A 16159-nucleotide genomic window follows, 5' to 3' on the forward strand; every position below is an offset into this window, starting at 1 on the left:
GAAAAAGAAAACACCCTATTCTAATGAAAATCAACGCGCCACCTCGAGTCACGTGCCCCATAGTCACTACTCACCAGGCCAAACAAAATCACACCAATCACACAAACCACCACGTCTCATCTCACGTGACCGCCTCCCATGAAAATTTTAAACTGTATGACTAAAATGCTAAAATACATAAATTATGACAAATAAATTGAGAATAGTAAAATAGCTGAAAAATAACCATTGTTCAAGAATTTCAAGCCAATTACTAACTCTGTATCAATTTATGTAGTACACTTTTTTTTAGTCAGTCTAAAAAAGAATGTCACCTTTTAAATGTGAAAATAATTTAACTTTGTAAGATGATTTACGGCCACATAAATATGTAAGACTTGTTTTGGACCACAACTTGTAAAAGTGCTTTTTTTTTTTTTCTTAAATTCTGTTCCTAGTCAAATGGTGCCACATAAATTGTATTGAGACGGAAGAAGTATTATTTTTCAATTATAAAATTTAGGGGAAAAGGGTCAAAAATACATCTTTACTTTGGGGAAAAGGCTAAAAATATTCTCCGAACTAATTTTGGGCCAAAAATACCCCTCCCGCCATTAAAATTTTCAAATATACCCCCCTCTCTTAACGGAAATTCCCAAATTCCTCAAAAATAATCCGATTTTATTTTTTAAACTTGTTCCATTATTCAAGCCGACCCAACTAATAATAACCCGATTTCATTTCTTTGAGAGAATTGGAGGAGAATAAGAGGATAGTATGGGTTATTATAAGTTGGGTCGGGTTAAATAATGGAGCGAGTTTAAAAAATGAAATCGGGTTATTTTGGGAAATTTTGGGAATTTCCGTTAAGAGAGGGGTATATTTGAAAACTTTAATGGCGAGAGGGGTATTTTTGATCCAAAATTAGTTAGGAGAAAATTTTAAGCCCTTTTCCCGAAGTAGAGGGGTATTTTTAACCCTTTTCCCTAAATATTTTCAAATTTTATACTCCCTCCGTTTTAATTTATGTGAACATTTTCGGAAAGACGAGGGTAGAACTTTATAAATTTGACATAGATTTATCAAATTTGTAAAAATAAATTTTATTTATTTAGAAATTACCTAAAAAGTATTATAAATAATGATAATGTATAATTTAAATAATTCAGAAAAATGTAAGAAAAATATGATCAAAGAATCATCTCGTATGCTCCTCAAATAGTAATAGGTTCACATAAATTGAAACCGAGAGCGTAAGTAACAAGAGGCACAAGGTGTAATTAAAAAATTCACAAATAGTAGCTACTTTTCAACTATACTATCCAAATATAACATTTTTATAATTAAAACGCACGCTCAAGTAACCACGCTGTCTGTCCAGGAAAAAAGACAACAAAATCAACGCGCCAAACGCGCCACCTTGAGTCACGTGCCTATACTCACGAGACAAACCCAAATCACCCAATCACACAAAACCACCACGTCATACCTCACGTGACCACCCCACCGTTTCACCTCTCACCTATTCGTACAAAACATTTCAATATCTCTCCCTAATAAATTTCCATACACTGTAAATCCTTAACACACTCCAAATCCCCCTAAAAAAAAAAAAAATAGATATATATAATAAAAATTCCTTTTTCTTTTTCTTTTCTTCTTCGTAACATTCAATTTCATAAACCCTAACCCTAGCTCTGTGATCGTAACAATGGATTCTCAAGCGAACAATTTATACGAAACGGCGTCGCAACCAGATACAGGCAACGATGCGTATACATTTCTAGAATTCAACACACAAGGTGAAGAAGAATTCGATTACCCTGAATTTCACCAACTTTCACAGCCAATTCGATCATCAACATCACCATCATCGACTACGTGGCCTACACCTTCCGAATCTCCTCATGATCGTACGTTACCGTCATCTTCATCTGACGTGTCACCGTCATCTAAGCCACGTGGCAGTACTAGTAAAATTACTACTAGCAGTAGTAGTAGTAGTAGTAATAAGGCGGCGGTTGCGGTGGCGGTGGATGCATTGGCGGGGTTGAATTTTGAAGAGAGTGTTGGTGATGATGAGGGTTTTGGTGTTGAGTATGGGAAAGGTGATTTTGGTGTTGAACATGCTTGTAAGTATTGTGGTGTTGCCAATCCTGCTTGTGTTGTTAGGTGTAACGTCCCGTCGTGTCGAAAATGGTTTTGTAATTCCAGAGGGAATACTTCCGGTTCGCATATTGTTAATCACTTGGTATGTATGTATGCTTAGATTATCGTATTAATTTGTGGCAGTTACTTTATCATGCTTTATTTATTTTTTCGTACTGCTTTGAATTGGTCTTTGTGCCGAGCGTTGTATGTCTGCGTACACTTTACCCTTCCCAGACACCACTTGTGGGATTACACTGGTTATGTTGTTCTTCGTTTTAATCTACAACTTATCTTTTCTAGAAAAGGATGTAGAATTCATACAACCAACTCCAACTAGTTGGATTGTAGTAGTTGTTTAACTTAAGGAACTGAGCTTATTTTCACTGATGAAGAATTCGTTCTGCCTCTAAAAATGTTTTCTTTGCCTTTCGGATACGCTGTTGTTACGGATGAGGTCTTTTGCTGTGTTCATTTCTTTCTGTTGGACATGGCAATGGATAGTCAACCCTGGGGGAATATGGAGCCATTTTTTTTTAGACCCATGTCTTGTTTTTGGGATGCTAATATCCATGACATCTCCAAAGTTTCTCGAGGGCCTATAATTTGTGGTGTCCATTTCGTCTTGTCCTGATAACAAGATTCTTGTCTGATTGTTGAAGATTTTATTTCTTCTGCAAGTCCAATTTTTTAGAGTAGAGAAAATATGGAACTGATGCTTGTATATTATCAAATATCAAAGCTTAAACCGAAGGCATTACCTACTTATCAAAAAAAAAAAAAAAAAAAGCGAAGGCATTAGCTTTTGCTGATTGTTAAGGGAGTTAATTTACTCTATTAGATGTCTCTTTTTTACATGTTCAATGTCAATTAGACGTGAGTTTAACTGATAAAATAGGACACATATTCACGTAAGTGCGTGCTACATTTTGTTTCTTGTTACTATAGTAAACTTTGGGATATCTACATGCATTGACAAAAATAGATTATGAGCTATATTTGGTTGATAGCTGTATCTTGGCTTTCCCTGTAGCTGGTACATTTGTCCTTCTTACTTTAGAAACAAGGCATTTGGAATTTACTGAGTTTAATCTACAACATTCACTATAGGTCCGAGCGAAACACAAGGAGGTATGTCTTCATAAAGATAGTCCACTGGGAGAAACAATTCTAGAGTGCTACAACTGTGGATGTCGGAACGTCTTTCTTCTTGGTTTCATCTCTGCCAAGACAGAGAGTGTCGTTGTTCTCCTCTGCAGGGAACCATGTTTAAATGTTAATGCGTTGAAGGATATGAATTGGGATCTGAGTCAGTGGTGCCCCCTTATCGATGACAGGTGTTTCTTGCAGTGGCTCGTTAAGGTTTGGGATACTCTTTCTTGTTTCCCCTTGTGGTGCTTTCTGAGTTTTGCTCCTCTCCTGTTCCTGTAACCTGTTGCCTGCTGCAGGTCCCATCTGAGCAAGAACAGTTGCGGGCACGCCAAATCAGTGCGCAACAAATAAATAAAATTGAAGAATTGTGGAAGACAAATCCTGATGCTAACCTGGAAGATCTGGAGAAGCCAGGTGTGGATGATGAACCTCAGCCTGTTGGCTTGAAGTATGAAGATGCGTATCAGGTGTCTTTGATATTGCTATCCTATTTTGTTTAGCTTTTTTTGTCTAATAAATGCTCCATAATCCTTCTCAATATTTTTTATGACCTCAAAAAAAGGATGCTCCGTGAAATTTTCCCTGGATTGTACTCGTGAATTGCTTCTGTGGTTGACACGTTAACTAAGCTTGGCTTTATCCTTCTAATGTAGTATCAAAACATATTTGCACCGCTGATCAAGCTTGAAGCTGACTATGATAAGGTATGTCAGCCAATTAGATGACTTTAATTGCTGAATTTTGATTGCATTATGTTCCTTCTTTTTCTTGGCTTTTTGTTCCATCAAAAAGGCTTTTTGCTTTCCTTTAGTGGATCATTTTCCTTCTTGTTTTTTTCCTTTCCTTCTTGTTTTTTTCTTTTGGATGGTGGAGTACTCCCTTTTCTTTTGGCTGGTGTAGTACTATTAAAGTTGCATGTTAGTAGGGTCTGTCGAACAGTCTTTAGTCATATTAACCTTACCTTTGCTCCTAAATGCGTCTAATCTGTAAATTATGAAATACTTTACATAAGACACTGGTTATGTTGTTGTTTATTCTTCTTTTATGATTGAATTCTGTAGTCAATCAATCTAAGACACTGGTTCCTCTTGGGAAAGATATGCTCTTACCTTTCAATAACCTTCTGATAGTGTCTCTTCTCCGTCTTGTAAAGTTCTATATTGGGGTTTAATACTGCTTAACATAACAAGTTTTTATTTCTGTTTGGTAGATGATGAAAGAGTCTCAAAGTAAAGATAACTTGACTGTTCGATGGGATGTTGGTCTCAACAAGAAACGCGTTGCATATTTTGTTTTCCCGAAGGTATATTATTATCCTCAAAAGTTGCCTCTAATAGCTCTCATCAAGCATGAGATTCTTGTGATGTTACATTGTTGTCATTACCAATTCTTTCTTGAAGTGGAATTTCCTTTATGTCTTCACTCATCTGGACTGAACATAGGGTGCTGTTCTTTTAGGAAGACAATGAGTTACGTCTTGTACCTGGTGACGAGCTACGACTGCGTTATTCAGGGGATGCAGCTCATCCAGCTTGGCAGTCAGTGGGGCATGTGGTATGGACCTTTGTCTTGATCTCTCACCCTGTTTAGAAGGCAAAAAATATGGAGTCTCCTTAAGGCTGTAAATACTCTTAAGACGTACAAGACGACTTTGAAGGAGAAGTGTATTGGCTTTTTCATTGGTGAATTGTTTCTTCCATTTTCAGATAAAATTAACTGCTCAAGAAGAGGTTGCCCTTGAGCTTCGTGCCAGTCAGGTACATTAGTTTTAGGATTTCTATTCTATTTCTTGTTATCTTTTTTCCCAACTAACCCAAAGGTTACATCACATTTTGTGTTACATAATTCATTTGCAATGTTCCTGTCTTGCAGGGAGTTCCGGTTGATGTGACCCATGGGCTCAGTGTTGACTTTGTTTGGAAGAGTACGAGCTTTGATAGGATGCAGACTGCAATGAAAACTTTTGCTGTGGATGAGACAAGTGTCAGTGGGTGAGTCAGAATGTCTGAATTTTGTAAAGAAAATTAATAGAAAAATCATACATATATTTTCTTCCTCTTGTTCGTGTTATTCTGCTTAAATTTGTACTTTCACATCTTACATTTTTCAATAGATGGATCTCATATTTGCTTTCTTGACTTTCTTCTGAATGTTGATGCATCTGTGGCTGTATTTATGTTGTAAGAATGACTGTTCATGCTTTACTTTGCTGTTGCTGAATGTTATTGATAATTCACCTTGCTTTGCTGTCCAGTCTTGGTGTCACTAGGAAACTCTGAAATAATACAATACAGCTGTAGTTTTTCATACTTGTGGACTTTTAGCAAATACTTTGTTTGTGTCAACCATATTATAACTTTTTGATTAGGATACTTATGTTTGATTCATTGATTCCACTTCACAGGTATATTTACCATCACCTGTTAGGTCACGAAGTTGAGATGCAGATGGTCCGGAATACACTTCCTCGCCGTTTTGGTGCTCCTGGTCTTCCAGAGCTTAACGCGTCTCAGGTTGGCAGCTCTGTCTTTCTTTGAACTTGCAGTTCCTCTTGTTGTTTCTCAAACAGCAGCTTTGTCTATCTAGTTTTGGTATCTATCTTCCTCCTACCAGTCTTGTCAGGAATTTTTTTAATATATATTTTGGGCAAGTTGAACTGTTGCAAGTGCATGCCATAGAAATAGAAGTGATGGGATTTATACATGTGCATACTTGCTCATATATAGAGCTACACATGTTATGATAGGCATGTTAGCTGACTTTTGAGATTTTTGGTAATGATAATTTTAGTTGCTTGGTTCGTGAATGTCACCATGTGAACTATGCATCACCAGCATCCTGCATTTAATTTGTTGGTGGTCTTGTTTGGTCACTCTTCTCATAAGTTTTCCCTCCACTCATCTGTTAGTTAATTAGTCTGAAGGTGGTGGCTCAAATCCACTTGCTCCAACACCCAAAAAGAAAAGGGAAACATGCCCTATGGAAGGAAACAAATAAGAGGAATAATAGTCTTATTGTACTTGTTCATATTTTTAGGTTTTTGCTGTAAAAAGTGTTCTCCAAAAACCCGTCAGTTTAATTCAAGGTCCGCCTGGTACGGGAAAAACTGTCACTTCCGCTGCCATCGTGTATCACATGGCCAAGCAAGGCCAGGGTCAAGTAAGCTTAATTGGTCTACAACTTGACTTTGTCTTCATGGTTAAGTGTTAACCTCTTGATTCTAAGTGTATTCTGTATGTTCCTTTGACTATTTTCATCAGGTTTTGGTGTGTGCACCCAGTAACGTGGCTGTGGACCAATTAGCAGAGAAAATAAGTGCTACTGGTCTGAAGGTGAGGCACCAGCATTTGTGTGTAACTTCCTCTCATTCACTATTTTTTGGTATAGGAGATTCCAAGATTATGCATCTGCAAGCACCATCTTAGTGCTCTGCTATTAATATCTATAAAATACTTACCAGTTCCCAAAAAGAAAAAGAAATAATGTTCAGTCACTGTTTTTGCTTGGTTATCAACGCATGTTTCTTTTTTTTTTTTTTTTTTGAAAACGACCTTTTTTGTTTGAAAACTATTTCTTTGTTGTTGTATAATGGAAGTAGCCTACTGAATTTTGGATTGTTCTTCCTCGTCTTTTTGACATAACATATTCCGTTTTCCCCTCCGCTACCCCCTTTCTGTGTGTTGATTGGTTAGGAGTACTTCTCCATAACCTGAAGGCGCGTTGCTGATTGTTATATAACCACACAACTAAAGGAAAAAAAGAAAGAGGAATCAAAATCCAAATATTAAGAACAATAGGGATCACAGATAATGAACAGGAACGTCATCTACCGTACGATTCTTCAGCTCTTTTCTTATGAATTCTTTTCTCCCAGGTTGTCAGGCTTTGTGCTAAGTCGAGAGAAGCTGTCAGTTCTCCTGTTGAGCATCTAACCCTTCACTATCAGGTTAGTTCTTTTGCGAATTATCACACACATATCTATAAGTTTCCTTTCAGAACCTTTATATCCTTTTCTCTCCTTTCATTCTTCAATTCTTCGTCCATGTAGGTTCGTCATCTTGACACATCTGAGAAGAGTGAACTTCACAAGTTACAACAACTGAAGGATGAACAAGGTTGGTGTTCCTTCTAGTTTGTTTATGTTTTACGTGGTGTTCCAATTTATGTAAGTATTTGTTAGCTTTTGAAGTCTTTGGTTTTCTGAGTACATACTTGATCCTCTATTAGTAGCATTGATAAATGTGTGCATATAATCCAAATTGTTTTGATTTGACGTTCAGGAGAACTCTCCAGCAGTGATGAGAAGAAATATAAAGCTCTGAAGCGGGCAACAGAGAGGGAAATTGCTCAAAGCGCTGATGTGATTTGTTGCACTTGTGTTGGTGCTGGAGACCCTAGATTGGCAAATTTCAGATTCCGTCAGGTTGGTTTGCCTTAGCTCTTTTTCCATATTTCTTATCCATTTAGTTTTGCCACATTTTTTGTGTGCTCCTTTATTCATCTGGGTCCTTCCTTGCTGGTTTCAACATCTCTGCTATGTAACCTTATTGTAGGTGCTCATTGATGAGTCCACTCAAGCAGCTGAACCTGAATGCCTTATTCCTTTGGTTCTTGGAGCGAAGCAGGTAACTGCTGCAATTTATTTCATATTGATTTATGCTATACAGATGGAAGATACTTACTTTGATCTATGTGCTAGATCGTCCTTGTTGGTGATCACTGCCAGCTTGGACCTGTCATTATGTGCAAGAAAGCTGCACGTGCTGGACTTGCTCAATCCCTGTTTGAACGCCTTGTGCTGCTGGGTGTGAAGCCAATTAGGTTGCAGGTGATTTTCTTGGCGGTTTTTCTGGTGCATTAACTTTTCTGGGGGTTGGGTTGAATTGTGAGATCCAGTGTTTGCTCTTGTTCCTCATGCAATTGATATAGAGATTTTAAAGCGCTCATGTATTTTATGAAGACTCAGTCCTCCCTTCTTACCCTTTTTTTCCCCTGCGTGGGGTGTTTAGGGACACCAACATTCAAAATTTCTTCAACGGGCCACTATCTTTTTTTCCTTCAGTGTGGAGGATTAGAAAAAGAAAAAGACCTTTCTAGTTTTAAGTGTGATTTTCCTGTGCTTAATTCCAAATTGTGTTGTAAGATAGCAATTCCCTATCCTGCTTAAACTACACCTCAGCTGTTGAGCTTCCATGCACGCCATTCTAGAATTTTGCATTTACGCGACAAACAATAGTTCATAGATACTCTGCTTCCGTTGCTTTCCTGATTTAATGTTCCTCTCTAATTTATTACATTAACTTTAGGGGTTGTCGTGTATGCTGTTCAGACTCCTCTTTACTGTAGTATTTGTTTGTACCTTCTCTTCTGTTTTCCTTTTTTTTTTTTTTTTTTTTTCCTGTAACATTTAAGGGTTTATATTTTGCTCGAATGGTGTATAATGTTGGTTCTGCTGACGATTAAAATGCAATATCAGGTACAATACCGTATGCATCCTGCACTATCAGAGTTCCCCTCAAATAGTTTCTACGAAGGTACTCTTCAAAATGGTGTAACCATCAACGAGAGACAATCTTTAGGCATTGATTTTCCTTGGCCTGTACCAAACCGGCCCATGTTCTTTTATGTCCAGGTATTCTCTAATTTCTTTTTAAAAAAATAGTGTCCAGGTAGTATATAGATGACCCTGTTTCTATTGTAGACATCCTAGGATCCTTATAAGATGAAATAGGATTTAGAGAGAGTCTTTGTTTTTACTCTTTTGGATGTAGATTCAATGCTGTAAATTTTTGGATGCCAGCACTTTGTGCTGATGATTAATATACACGGTCTGTTACCTTGTCAAAAAAATAAAAAAAAATAATGTCCAGGTATCTAGCTGATTTCATGATGTCTTTAGAGTGAAAAGAGATATTTTGCTTCTGTTCTCTTTTGATTATCCTAGATATTACTGCTATGGCTATGAAGATACTAAGGATTGTGTGTTGTAGAGATATAGCCATATAGGTTGACGATTTCTTTTTCACTTTCTATTTTGTGTATTCCCGTTTTGTGGCTGTATAAAGTCAATACACGGTTGTTTATCTCTATAGATGGGACAAGAGGAGATCAGTGCTAGTGGAACTTCCTATCTAAATAGAACTGAAGCTTCCAACGTTGAGAAGCTAGTGACTACGTTCCTCAAAAGTGGTGTAGTCCCTAGTCAGGTATGTGGTTGTTTAGATTTTTAACTTATCCTTTGGATGCTGAGGAGTTGCTACGAAATTTCTGCAAAGTAAAAATTAAAAATGGGAAATCATTTTCAAGCATATATTTGTTTAAAAGGAAAAGTGAAGTCTAAGAGAAACCACCAACAACAACAACATACCCAGTGTAGTCCCACAAATGGGGTCTGGGGAGGGTAGGATGTACGCAGATATATATATATATATATATATATATATATATATATATATATATATATATATATATATATATATATATATATATATATATATATTATTATTATTACCTTACCCCTATCTTTGTGGATAGAGAGGCTGTTTCTGATAGACCTTCGGCTCGAAGTTAAGAGAAACCATGATCCTTAAAAATTACAATTTAATTTGAAAAAAGTTTTCTATTACATAGTTTTAAAAACTGTACTCACACTTACCTACTTCCAAATGCATAATGGCAGAGAAGTTTTCTTTCCGGTACTATCATTTCCTTTTCTCAGCAATCAAAAGTACAACCTAAGAGTTGAATTTTCATTTTGCCAGATTGGAGTTATAACACCATATGAGGGTCAACGAGCATATATTGTAAATTACATGTCTAGAAATGGTTCTTTAAGGCAGCAACTTTACAAGGAAATTGAGGTAAGCTTTGAATAGAGGGGCTCCTTATGGTTCTCTTGAATTCTTCCATCAAACTGAGTAATTTTTATCTTCAGGTTGCAAGTGTAGATTCATTTCAAGGAAGGGAAAAAGATTATATCATCTTGTCTTGTGTCAGGAGCAATGAACATCAGGTTGGTATTGATATCCATAATTAAGTGTTGTCACTTACTTCCATGTTGATACCATTTTGGTCAGTGTATTGATAATTTTAATCTTGATGTGATGTTTGCTCCTTTTTTCTCCACTCTTTCCGCAGAACATATGCCCCATGACCTCCGATTTTTTGCATTTTTTCATTTAAAATGTGAAAAGGCTAGTTTCACCCCCTTTTGGTTTGGGGTAGAAGAGGTGGATTCAGTTTCTTATATTCTTTTGGTGGTTCTGGCCATGAGGTTATGTAAAACTGCATTTTAAAATAAAAAATAAAAAATGAAGTTATGTAAAACTGATAAATATGCTGGCTGAAACATCACATATTGCCAGTGTCTTTTATGTAACTGCTGACTTATAGTTTACTTGCTATTCCTTTCAGGGCATCGGGTTTCTTAATGATCCTCGTAGGCTTAATGTTGCTCTTACACGTGCTCGTTATGGAATAGTTATCCTAGGAAATCCCAAAGTGTTGAGCAAGCAGCCTCTCTGGAATGGCTTATTGACACACTACAAGGTAACTTCTTAAAAATATATGAAATGAAAATGCTCAGGTACTTTTTTCTTTCATTATTTTCTGTTCTAATGCTGGTTTTAATTGCTTCTCACTTAAAATGCCGCATTTCGTGATTATTCTGAACTATGGTGTTTGTTGAACTGGAAAATTGACATTTTTCTCGTTACGTGTTATATTTGTGCCCTTGGAAGAGGGTATTGTATTGCTTAGTTTGTTTGATGGAACCATTGTTGTCTTAAACTTCGGGAATAATTTATATATTTGTTTTAGTGTATTTCGCCTTGACATGCTCAAACTCATGTTTGTCAATCAGGAGCATGAATGCTTGGTAGAAGGTCCTTTAAACAACTTAAAGCAAAGCATGGTTCAATTTCAGAAGCCAAAAAAGGTACTTATAGGCGCATATATGTTCTAAGTTTGATGTTTGTGCTTATGCCTCAGCAGAATGTATCATATTGTGGTTCTGATGTGTTGATCTTGTGTCATTGGTTTTGCAGATCTACAATGATCGCAGGCTTTTCTTTGGTAGTGGACCTGGAATTGTTCCCGGTGATAATTATGGACCTGCTGCCTCGTCAAACCCCAATGCTGCCAGGCGAAATAGTCGACCAAGGGGTATATTGGATTTTATCTTTCTCCTATTGGCTTATGTTACATTCATCATTCAGTAGCTTTGATGTGTATATTGGGAATGTTTGATATGGATGTGACTATTTTCGTATGGATCCTTCAAGAAATGCAAAGAATTTGCTAAAAGTTTAGGGGACCTGTTGTCCATCCCCATCTCCTATACTCATTACTCATGCCTGTTTCCTGTATTTGAGATGATGATTTTCCCCCCAGTGGGGTATCATATTGATGCGATTAGGGATAGCCCCATATACAAGCATATACAAAGTAGAGGATTTAGATAAGAATGTGATTCTCTACCAAAAGCACCTAGCCGTAAATATTATACAACAATATAAATGATCCTCGTAATATGTGGAATGCAGTTATGTGACGTGGTCTCCAAGTTGAGCAGGTTTCATCTGATAAGGTGTTAGAATCCAAGCTACCTCCTCTCCTTGCCAAGTTTTCTTAAATTGGTGCCGGAAAACTGGAAGCATGTGTTATGGTCCAAATTACAGTCTGTATTCATGCATCTAGTCCTTGTTGCTCAGGTTTTTAACTTTTTATCTCTTTATAGGTTCTTACATGGCACCTGGTCCATCCAATGGTACTCACAGACCTGGTATCTATCCTTCTGGTTATCCAATGCCTCGAGTTCCCATCTCCCCTTACCATGGTGGCCCTCCCCAACCGTATGCTATTCCTGCTCGTGGTGCTATACACGGACCTGTAGGAGCTGTATCTCATGTTCCACAGCCAGGTAGCCGGGGCTTTGGGGCCGGGCGTGGGAATGCCAATGCTCCAATTGGTAGCCATCTTTCTCACCAGCAAGCCTCTCAGCAACCTATTGGGAGTCATGGACCTAACTTCAACTTTCCTGCACTTGAAAGTCCAAACACTCAGCCGTCTGTGGGAGGACCTGTATCTCAGCCTGGATATGCTTCTAATGTTAGTAAACCTGTTAAGTCTTTAACTATTCTAGCACTTACTTATTGTTCCTATAGTAATCATGAATTATTTATTCTAAAACATGATAGATGACCGTTCAAGGACCAAGCCAGACATTTCGTGATGGATTTTCAATGGGCGGCATGTCACAGGTAATTGATTGTGTTCATCAATTGTTGTTTGCTTCACCGAATATCACACTGACCCTTATTTATATTTTATCAGGACTTCTTGGGCGATGATTTCAAGAGCCAGGGATCCCATGTTCCATATCATGTTGCTGACTTCTCTACACAGGTATCTGTCCCCCACATTCTCTAGCGGGCAGTTCATATGAAACTGTTATTTACTACCTTATTTTGGATAATATCTTGATGTTTCCACCTCTCTCCAGCGAATTTGTATGTACATTGTATTTTTTCTCTCATATGAAACTGCTATTTACTACCTTAATTTGGATAATATATTGATGTTCCCACCTCGCTCCTACTAAATTTTACGTACATTGTATTTTTTTTTTCCCCCTTCTTTTTAAGTAGTACTAACTCAGCTTTGTTTCACTTACGTTCAGGCTTCACAGAGTGGATATGCTGTTGATTATGTAAACCAGGGAGCACAGGCTGGTTTTCCAGGGAATTTTTCGAACCAGAATTCACAAGCTGGATACTCACGTTTTGGTTCAGGAAATGAATTTATGTCACAGGTAAGCTGTCCACTCCTTTGGCCCCTTCATTTCTTGCTCTTTAAGGTCTGTTGAGGAAAATGTAAGGTGTCGCTAGGGTCTGCATAGGCGGTGAACAACTCTGTGATTTGGTTTCTTTAGTGTTGTTTCTGTTCCTCCTGTTTACCTGGGTGTTTTGCTTATCTCATCATTTTGATCGCTGTGCAGGATTACATGGCTCATGGATCCCAAGGTCTCTTCACACAAGCTGGATACAATAACCCATCACAAGATGACAGTTCACAGAACCATTTTGGCATGTCCAATGCAAATCAACTTCAGTCTCAGGTTACTGCATTCATTAATTCTGCTTCGTAGTTAGCAAAATTATTATAAGACCTCCAGATATGAAGTATGCATCACGTGAAGTCTCCAGCACTGAAAAGTCCATTTTTTAAACCAATATCAAGATTTAGGGGGGACCTTTACGTGTTGCAAACTGTTCCTTTTTATTGGTTAATTCACTGGTCTAATTGTGTCAATGTCAAATTTGTTTCTGTTTTTCTCCAGAGTCTGCTCAATCCACTGTACTCCCAGCCTTTTGGACACTACAATACCCAACCGTTGAATATGCAAAGTTCCCAACCTCAACAGCCACAAGCCCCACAAGTCCAAGGCTCTCAAAATCAGAAACTCCATTACAATGGTTGAAGACCACCGGCTTGTTATGTAATGGGTCATATGGTTTTGCATCCAGCAACTTGGTTTGTGCTGTCATGTGTGACTCTGTTTATCACCGTAAGATGGAGTATGAGTGCTGAAATTCAGATCAGCTGGTGGCAAGCTGATGCTTCTGAATGATTTGATTCCGAGGGATGAAGTGGAGGCAGGCTCTCTGGTAAAAGAAAAGCACAGGCAGCACATCCGGTGCTGAGAAAGGTAAAATAACAGTTGTTATCTGCTTGAGGTTGCGTTGTGCAAGAGAAGTAAACTGTTTATTCAGGAGAGACCGTTACATGGTATGGTATTAGTCGGAGGTTGAGTTGTTATTGTAGCCGGACCTGGAAGCTGCTAGCATTGTCGTCCTGTACAGAGTTCTGGCGAAAGTCAACCTAATCCTTTCAGCTCTTCCTGACATGTAATTAGTACTCTCACTATTATGTAGACGACAATGGATGTGTTTGTCAATAATACAGCAGTACCACTACTGTGATTAGTTAGGTACTTAAGGCCTTAAGATCAAATTAATCTGAATTTGGATCATTAGTGGAGTCATTTTTTTGGGTGGTTGTCTGTCAAAGCACTTGGTGGTATAGTCAATGAAAGTATTTTAACTTATTCTCCTAGTGTTTAGCACCGTGTCTCTGGCCCCATTATTCGCTAGCCATTGATGGATTCCGTATTTGCAATGGCCGCAGATGAAATGCTGCTTTTTAGCTCGATCTGTGTGTGTAATTGAATTCATATCCATAGTTGTATTTATCACTAAATTCAAATGGTGTATATTGATACATATACAATTTTCTTGAAATCATAGGTCCACCTCTGGCCATTCCCCTTTACTACCTTTTCCAATTCGTCGTTTATCATCATGTGCCGGTGGCGTTCCACTACTTTTTGGGCAACAGAACAAACCGATGGAGTTATATAGTAAAAGTTCAACGGTTGCAGGAGTTCCAATTACCTTCTTTCTTTTCTTGAAAATTTTACCCTCATTATTGTAATGTATGTCAATAATGCAGGGATTGATAATATAGAAAATCGAAACAGGGATGCACATAATGAATTGTTTATGAGGGCTTTACGGGGAAACCAGCTAGTCCTAAATTTCCAAGTCATAATTGCAGAATCCACAAGACCCCATATGTACCCAAACTGTTCAACTCGGGAGTGTTGACAAAACGTAAAAATCTAGTCCAGATGTGGCAAATATATATATAGAAAGCCCTGCCTCAACCTTTTTCTTTTTCCACTTGAAACTATAGGTAAATCTATCACTGTTGCAAAATGGGTTTGATTTGTTGTTTTGAGAAATTGATAGTAGAGGTTTGTTCTTTATGAATTTGAAACTTATGTTTGAAATTTGAGCTCATCTTAAGTAGATTTTAGGCGTTGAATCGTCTGATTGTTGAAATTAGAGAACAAGTTGTTTCTGAGCAAAAATTTGTCCTGCAGGCATTTAGATGAAGTGCACGTAAAAATGACTGAACGGTCAGCCATATGTGGCTGAAGTGCAATCATATAGATCTACCTTCAAACAAAATTTGTAATCTCAGGACATGGATTTTTGCAACTTCAGCTCCGTATGTCTAAATTTGTTTCGAAGTAGTAAATTTGCAAAATTTTATAAACTTAGGACTTGGCTTAAAAAGCTGCCCTGAAACTGGCTACCTGTGCACTTACTCCTTACGAAACTTAAATGGGCTTCTTGTGGGTCTAGCCCATATATTGGGCTTGACCAATAACATTTTTTTGCGCGGATTGTTCTTCAAAGGCGCTGGTCTTTGATTTTTGTCCTTCACTTAAAAAAGTGGTCGAAAATATCCCAAAGTTCTTGGTTCGAACCCTCGCTCAGTAAAAAAAAAAAAAAAAAATTCGCAAGGCAAGGCTTAGCGAAAATTCTGCCTTAAAGCAGAAGTTTGTCTTGCCAGATTTTTTTTTTTTTTTTTTTTAAATTCTGCTGGAATTCTACAAAAGTTAGGCCCTAAGTTTTGTCCGAATAGGCCTAATTTTGCTACGAAATTCTGCTTGGAGAAGTTTTTTTTTTATTATTATTTTACTGAGCCGGGTTTCGAACCTAGAACCTTGGGGTATTTTGGCGTAGGGCCAAAATTAAAGACTAGCAATTTGAGGGACAAAAATTAAGGACCAACCCCGAATAAGGCCACTCGTGCGAATTCCCTTTGGAGTTTGGACCTGCCCAATACATTTGAATAGATAATTGGACTTTGTGTTGCTTATTGGGCCAAAGGTATTACACAGACAATCGACCTGTCAGCATGAAATTTGGGGAAATACTGTGTTATTTAACTAGTGAGATGGCCAGACAAAAAACTAGTGAGATAGTGGTATTAAATTATTTGGAAAAAAAAAAAAAAATCGCTAGTGAGA

General features: G+C 37.6%; 1 protein-coding gene across 1 annotated transcript; it reads left to right on the forward strand.

Annotated features, from left to right (window-relative positions):
* The first annotated feature begins 1613 nt into the window (after positions 1–1613).
* Positions 1614–14401, forward strand: LOC132030255 (regulator of nonsense transcripts 1 homolog). Its single transcript, XM_059419814.1, has 29 exons — positions 1614–2230; positions 3238–3489; positions 3576–3746; positions 3933–3983; positions 4490–4582; positions 4738–4833; positions 4986–5036; positions 5152–5270; positions 5684–5792; positions 6316–6438; positions 6540–6611; positions 7154–7225; positions 7328–7394; positions 7560–7702; positions 7833–7904; positions 7979–8107; positions 8756–8911; positions 9372–9485; positions 10041–10139; positions 10214–10291; positions 10693–10827; positions 11141–11215; positions 11325–11442; positions 12017–12387; positions 12477–12539; positions 12613–12684; positions 12959–13090; positions 13277–13396; positions 13619–14401. The coding sequence occupies exons 1-29, from the start codon at positions 1691–1693 to the stop codon at positions 13757–13759; spliced, it is 3834 nt and encodes a 1277-aa protein (XP_059275797.1). The 5' UTR covers positions 1614–1690; the 3' UTR covers positions 13760–14401.
* Positions 14402–16159: the final 1758 nt, after the last annotated feature.

This window comes from Lycium ferocissimum, chromosome 9, assembly GCF_029784015.1.
Source record: "Lycium ferocissimum isolate CSIRO_LF1 chromosome 9, AGI_CSIRO_Lferr_CH_V1, whole genome shotgun sequence".
Taxonomy (NCBI): Eukaryota; Viridiplantae; Streptophyta; class Magnoliopsida; order Solanales; family Solanaceae; genus Lycium; species Lycium ferocissimum.

What these genes read in the sequence shown, in the direction of transcription:
- LOC132030255 (XM_059419814.1), top strand. Translation starts at nt 1,691, where the DNA reads ATGGATTCTCAAGCGAACAATTTATACGAAACGGCGTCGCAACCAGAT. An exon ending in TTGCTGACTTCTCTACACAG is followed by an intron (nt 12,685 to 12,958) that starts GTATCTGTCCCC and finishes ACTTACGTTCAG; the next exon opens with GCTTCACAGAGTGGATATGC. An exon ending in GAAATGAATTTATGTCACAG is followed by an intron (nt 13,091 to 13,276) that starts GTAAGCTGTCCA and finishes ATCGCTGTGCAG; the next exon opens with GATTACATGGCTCATGGATC.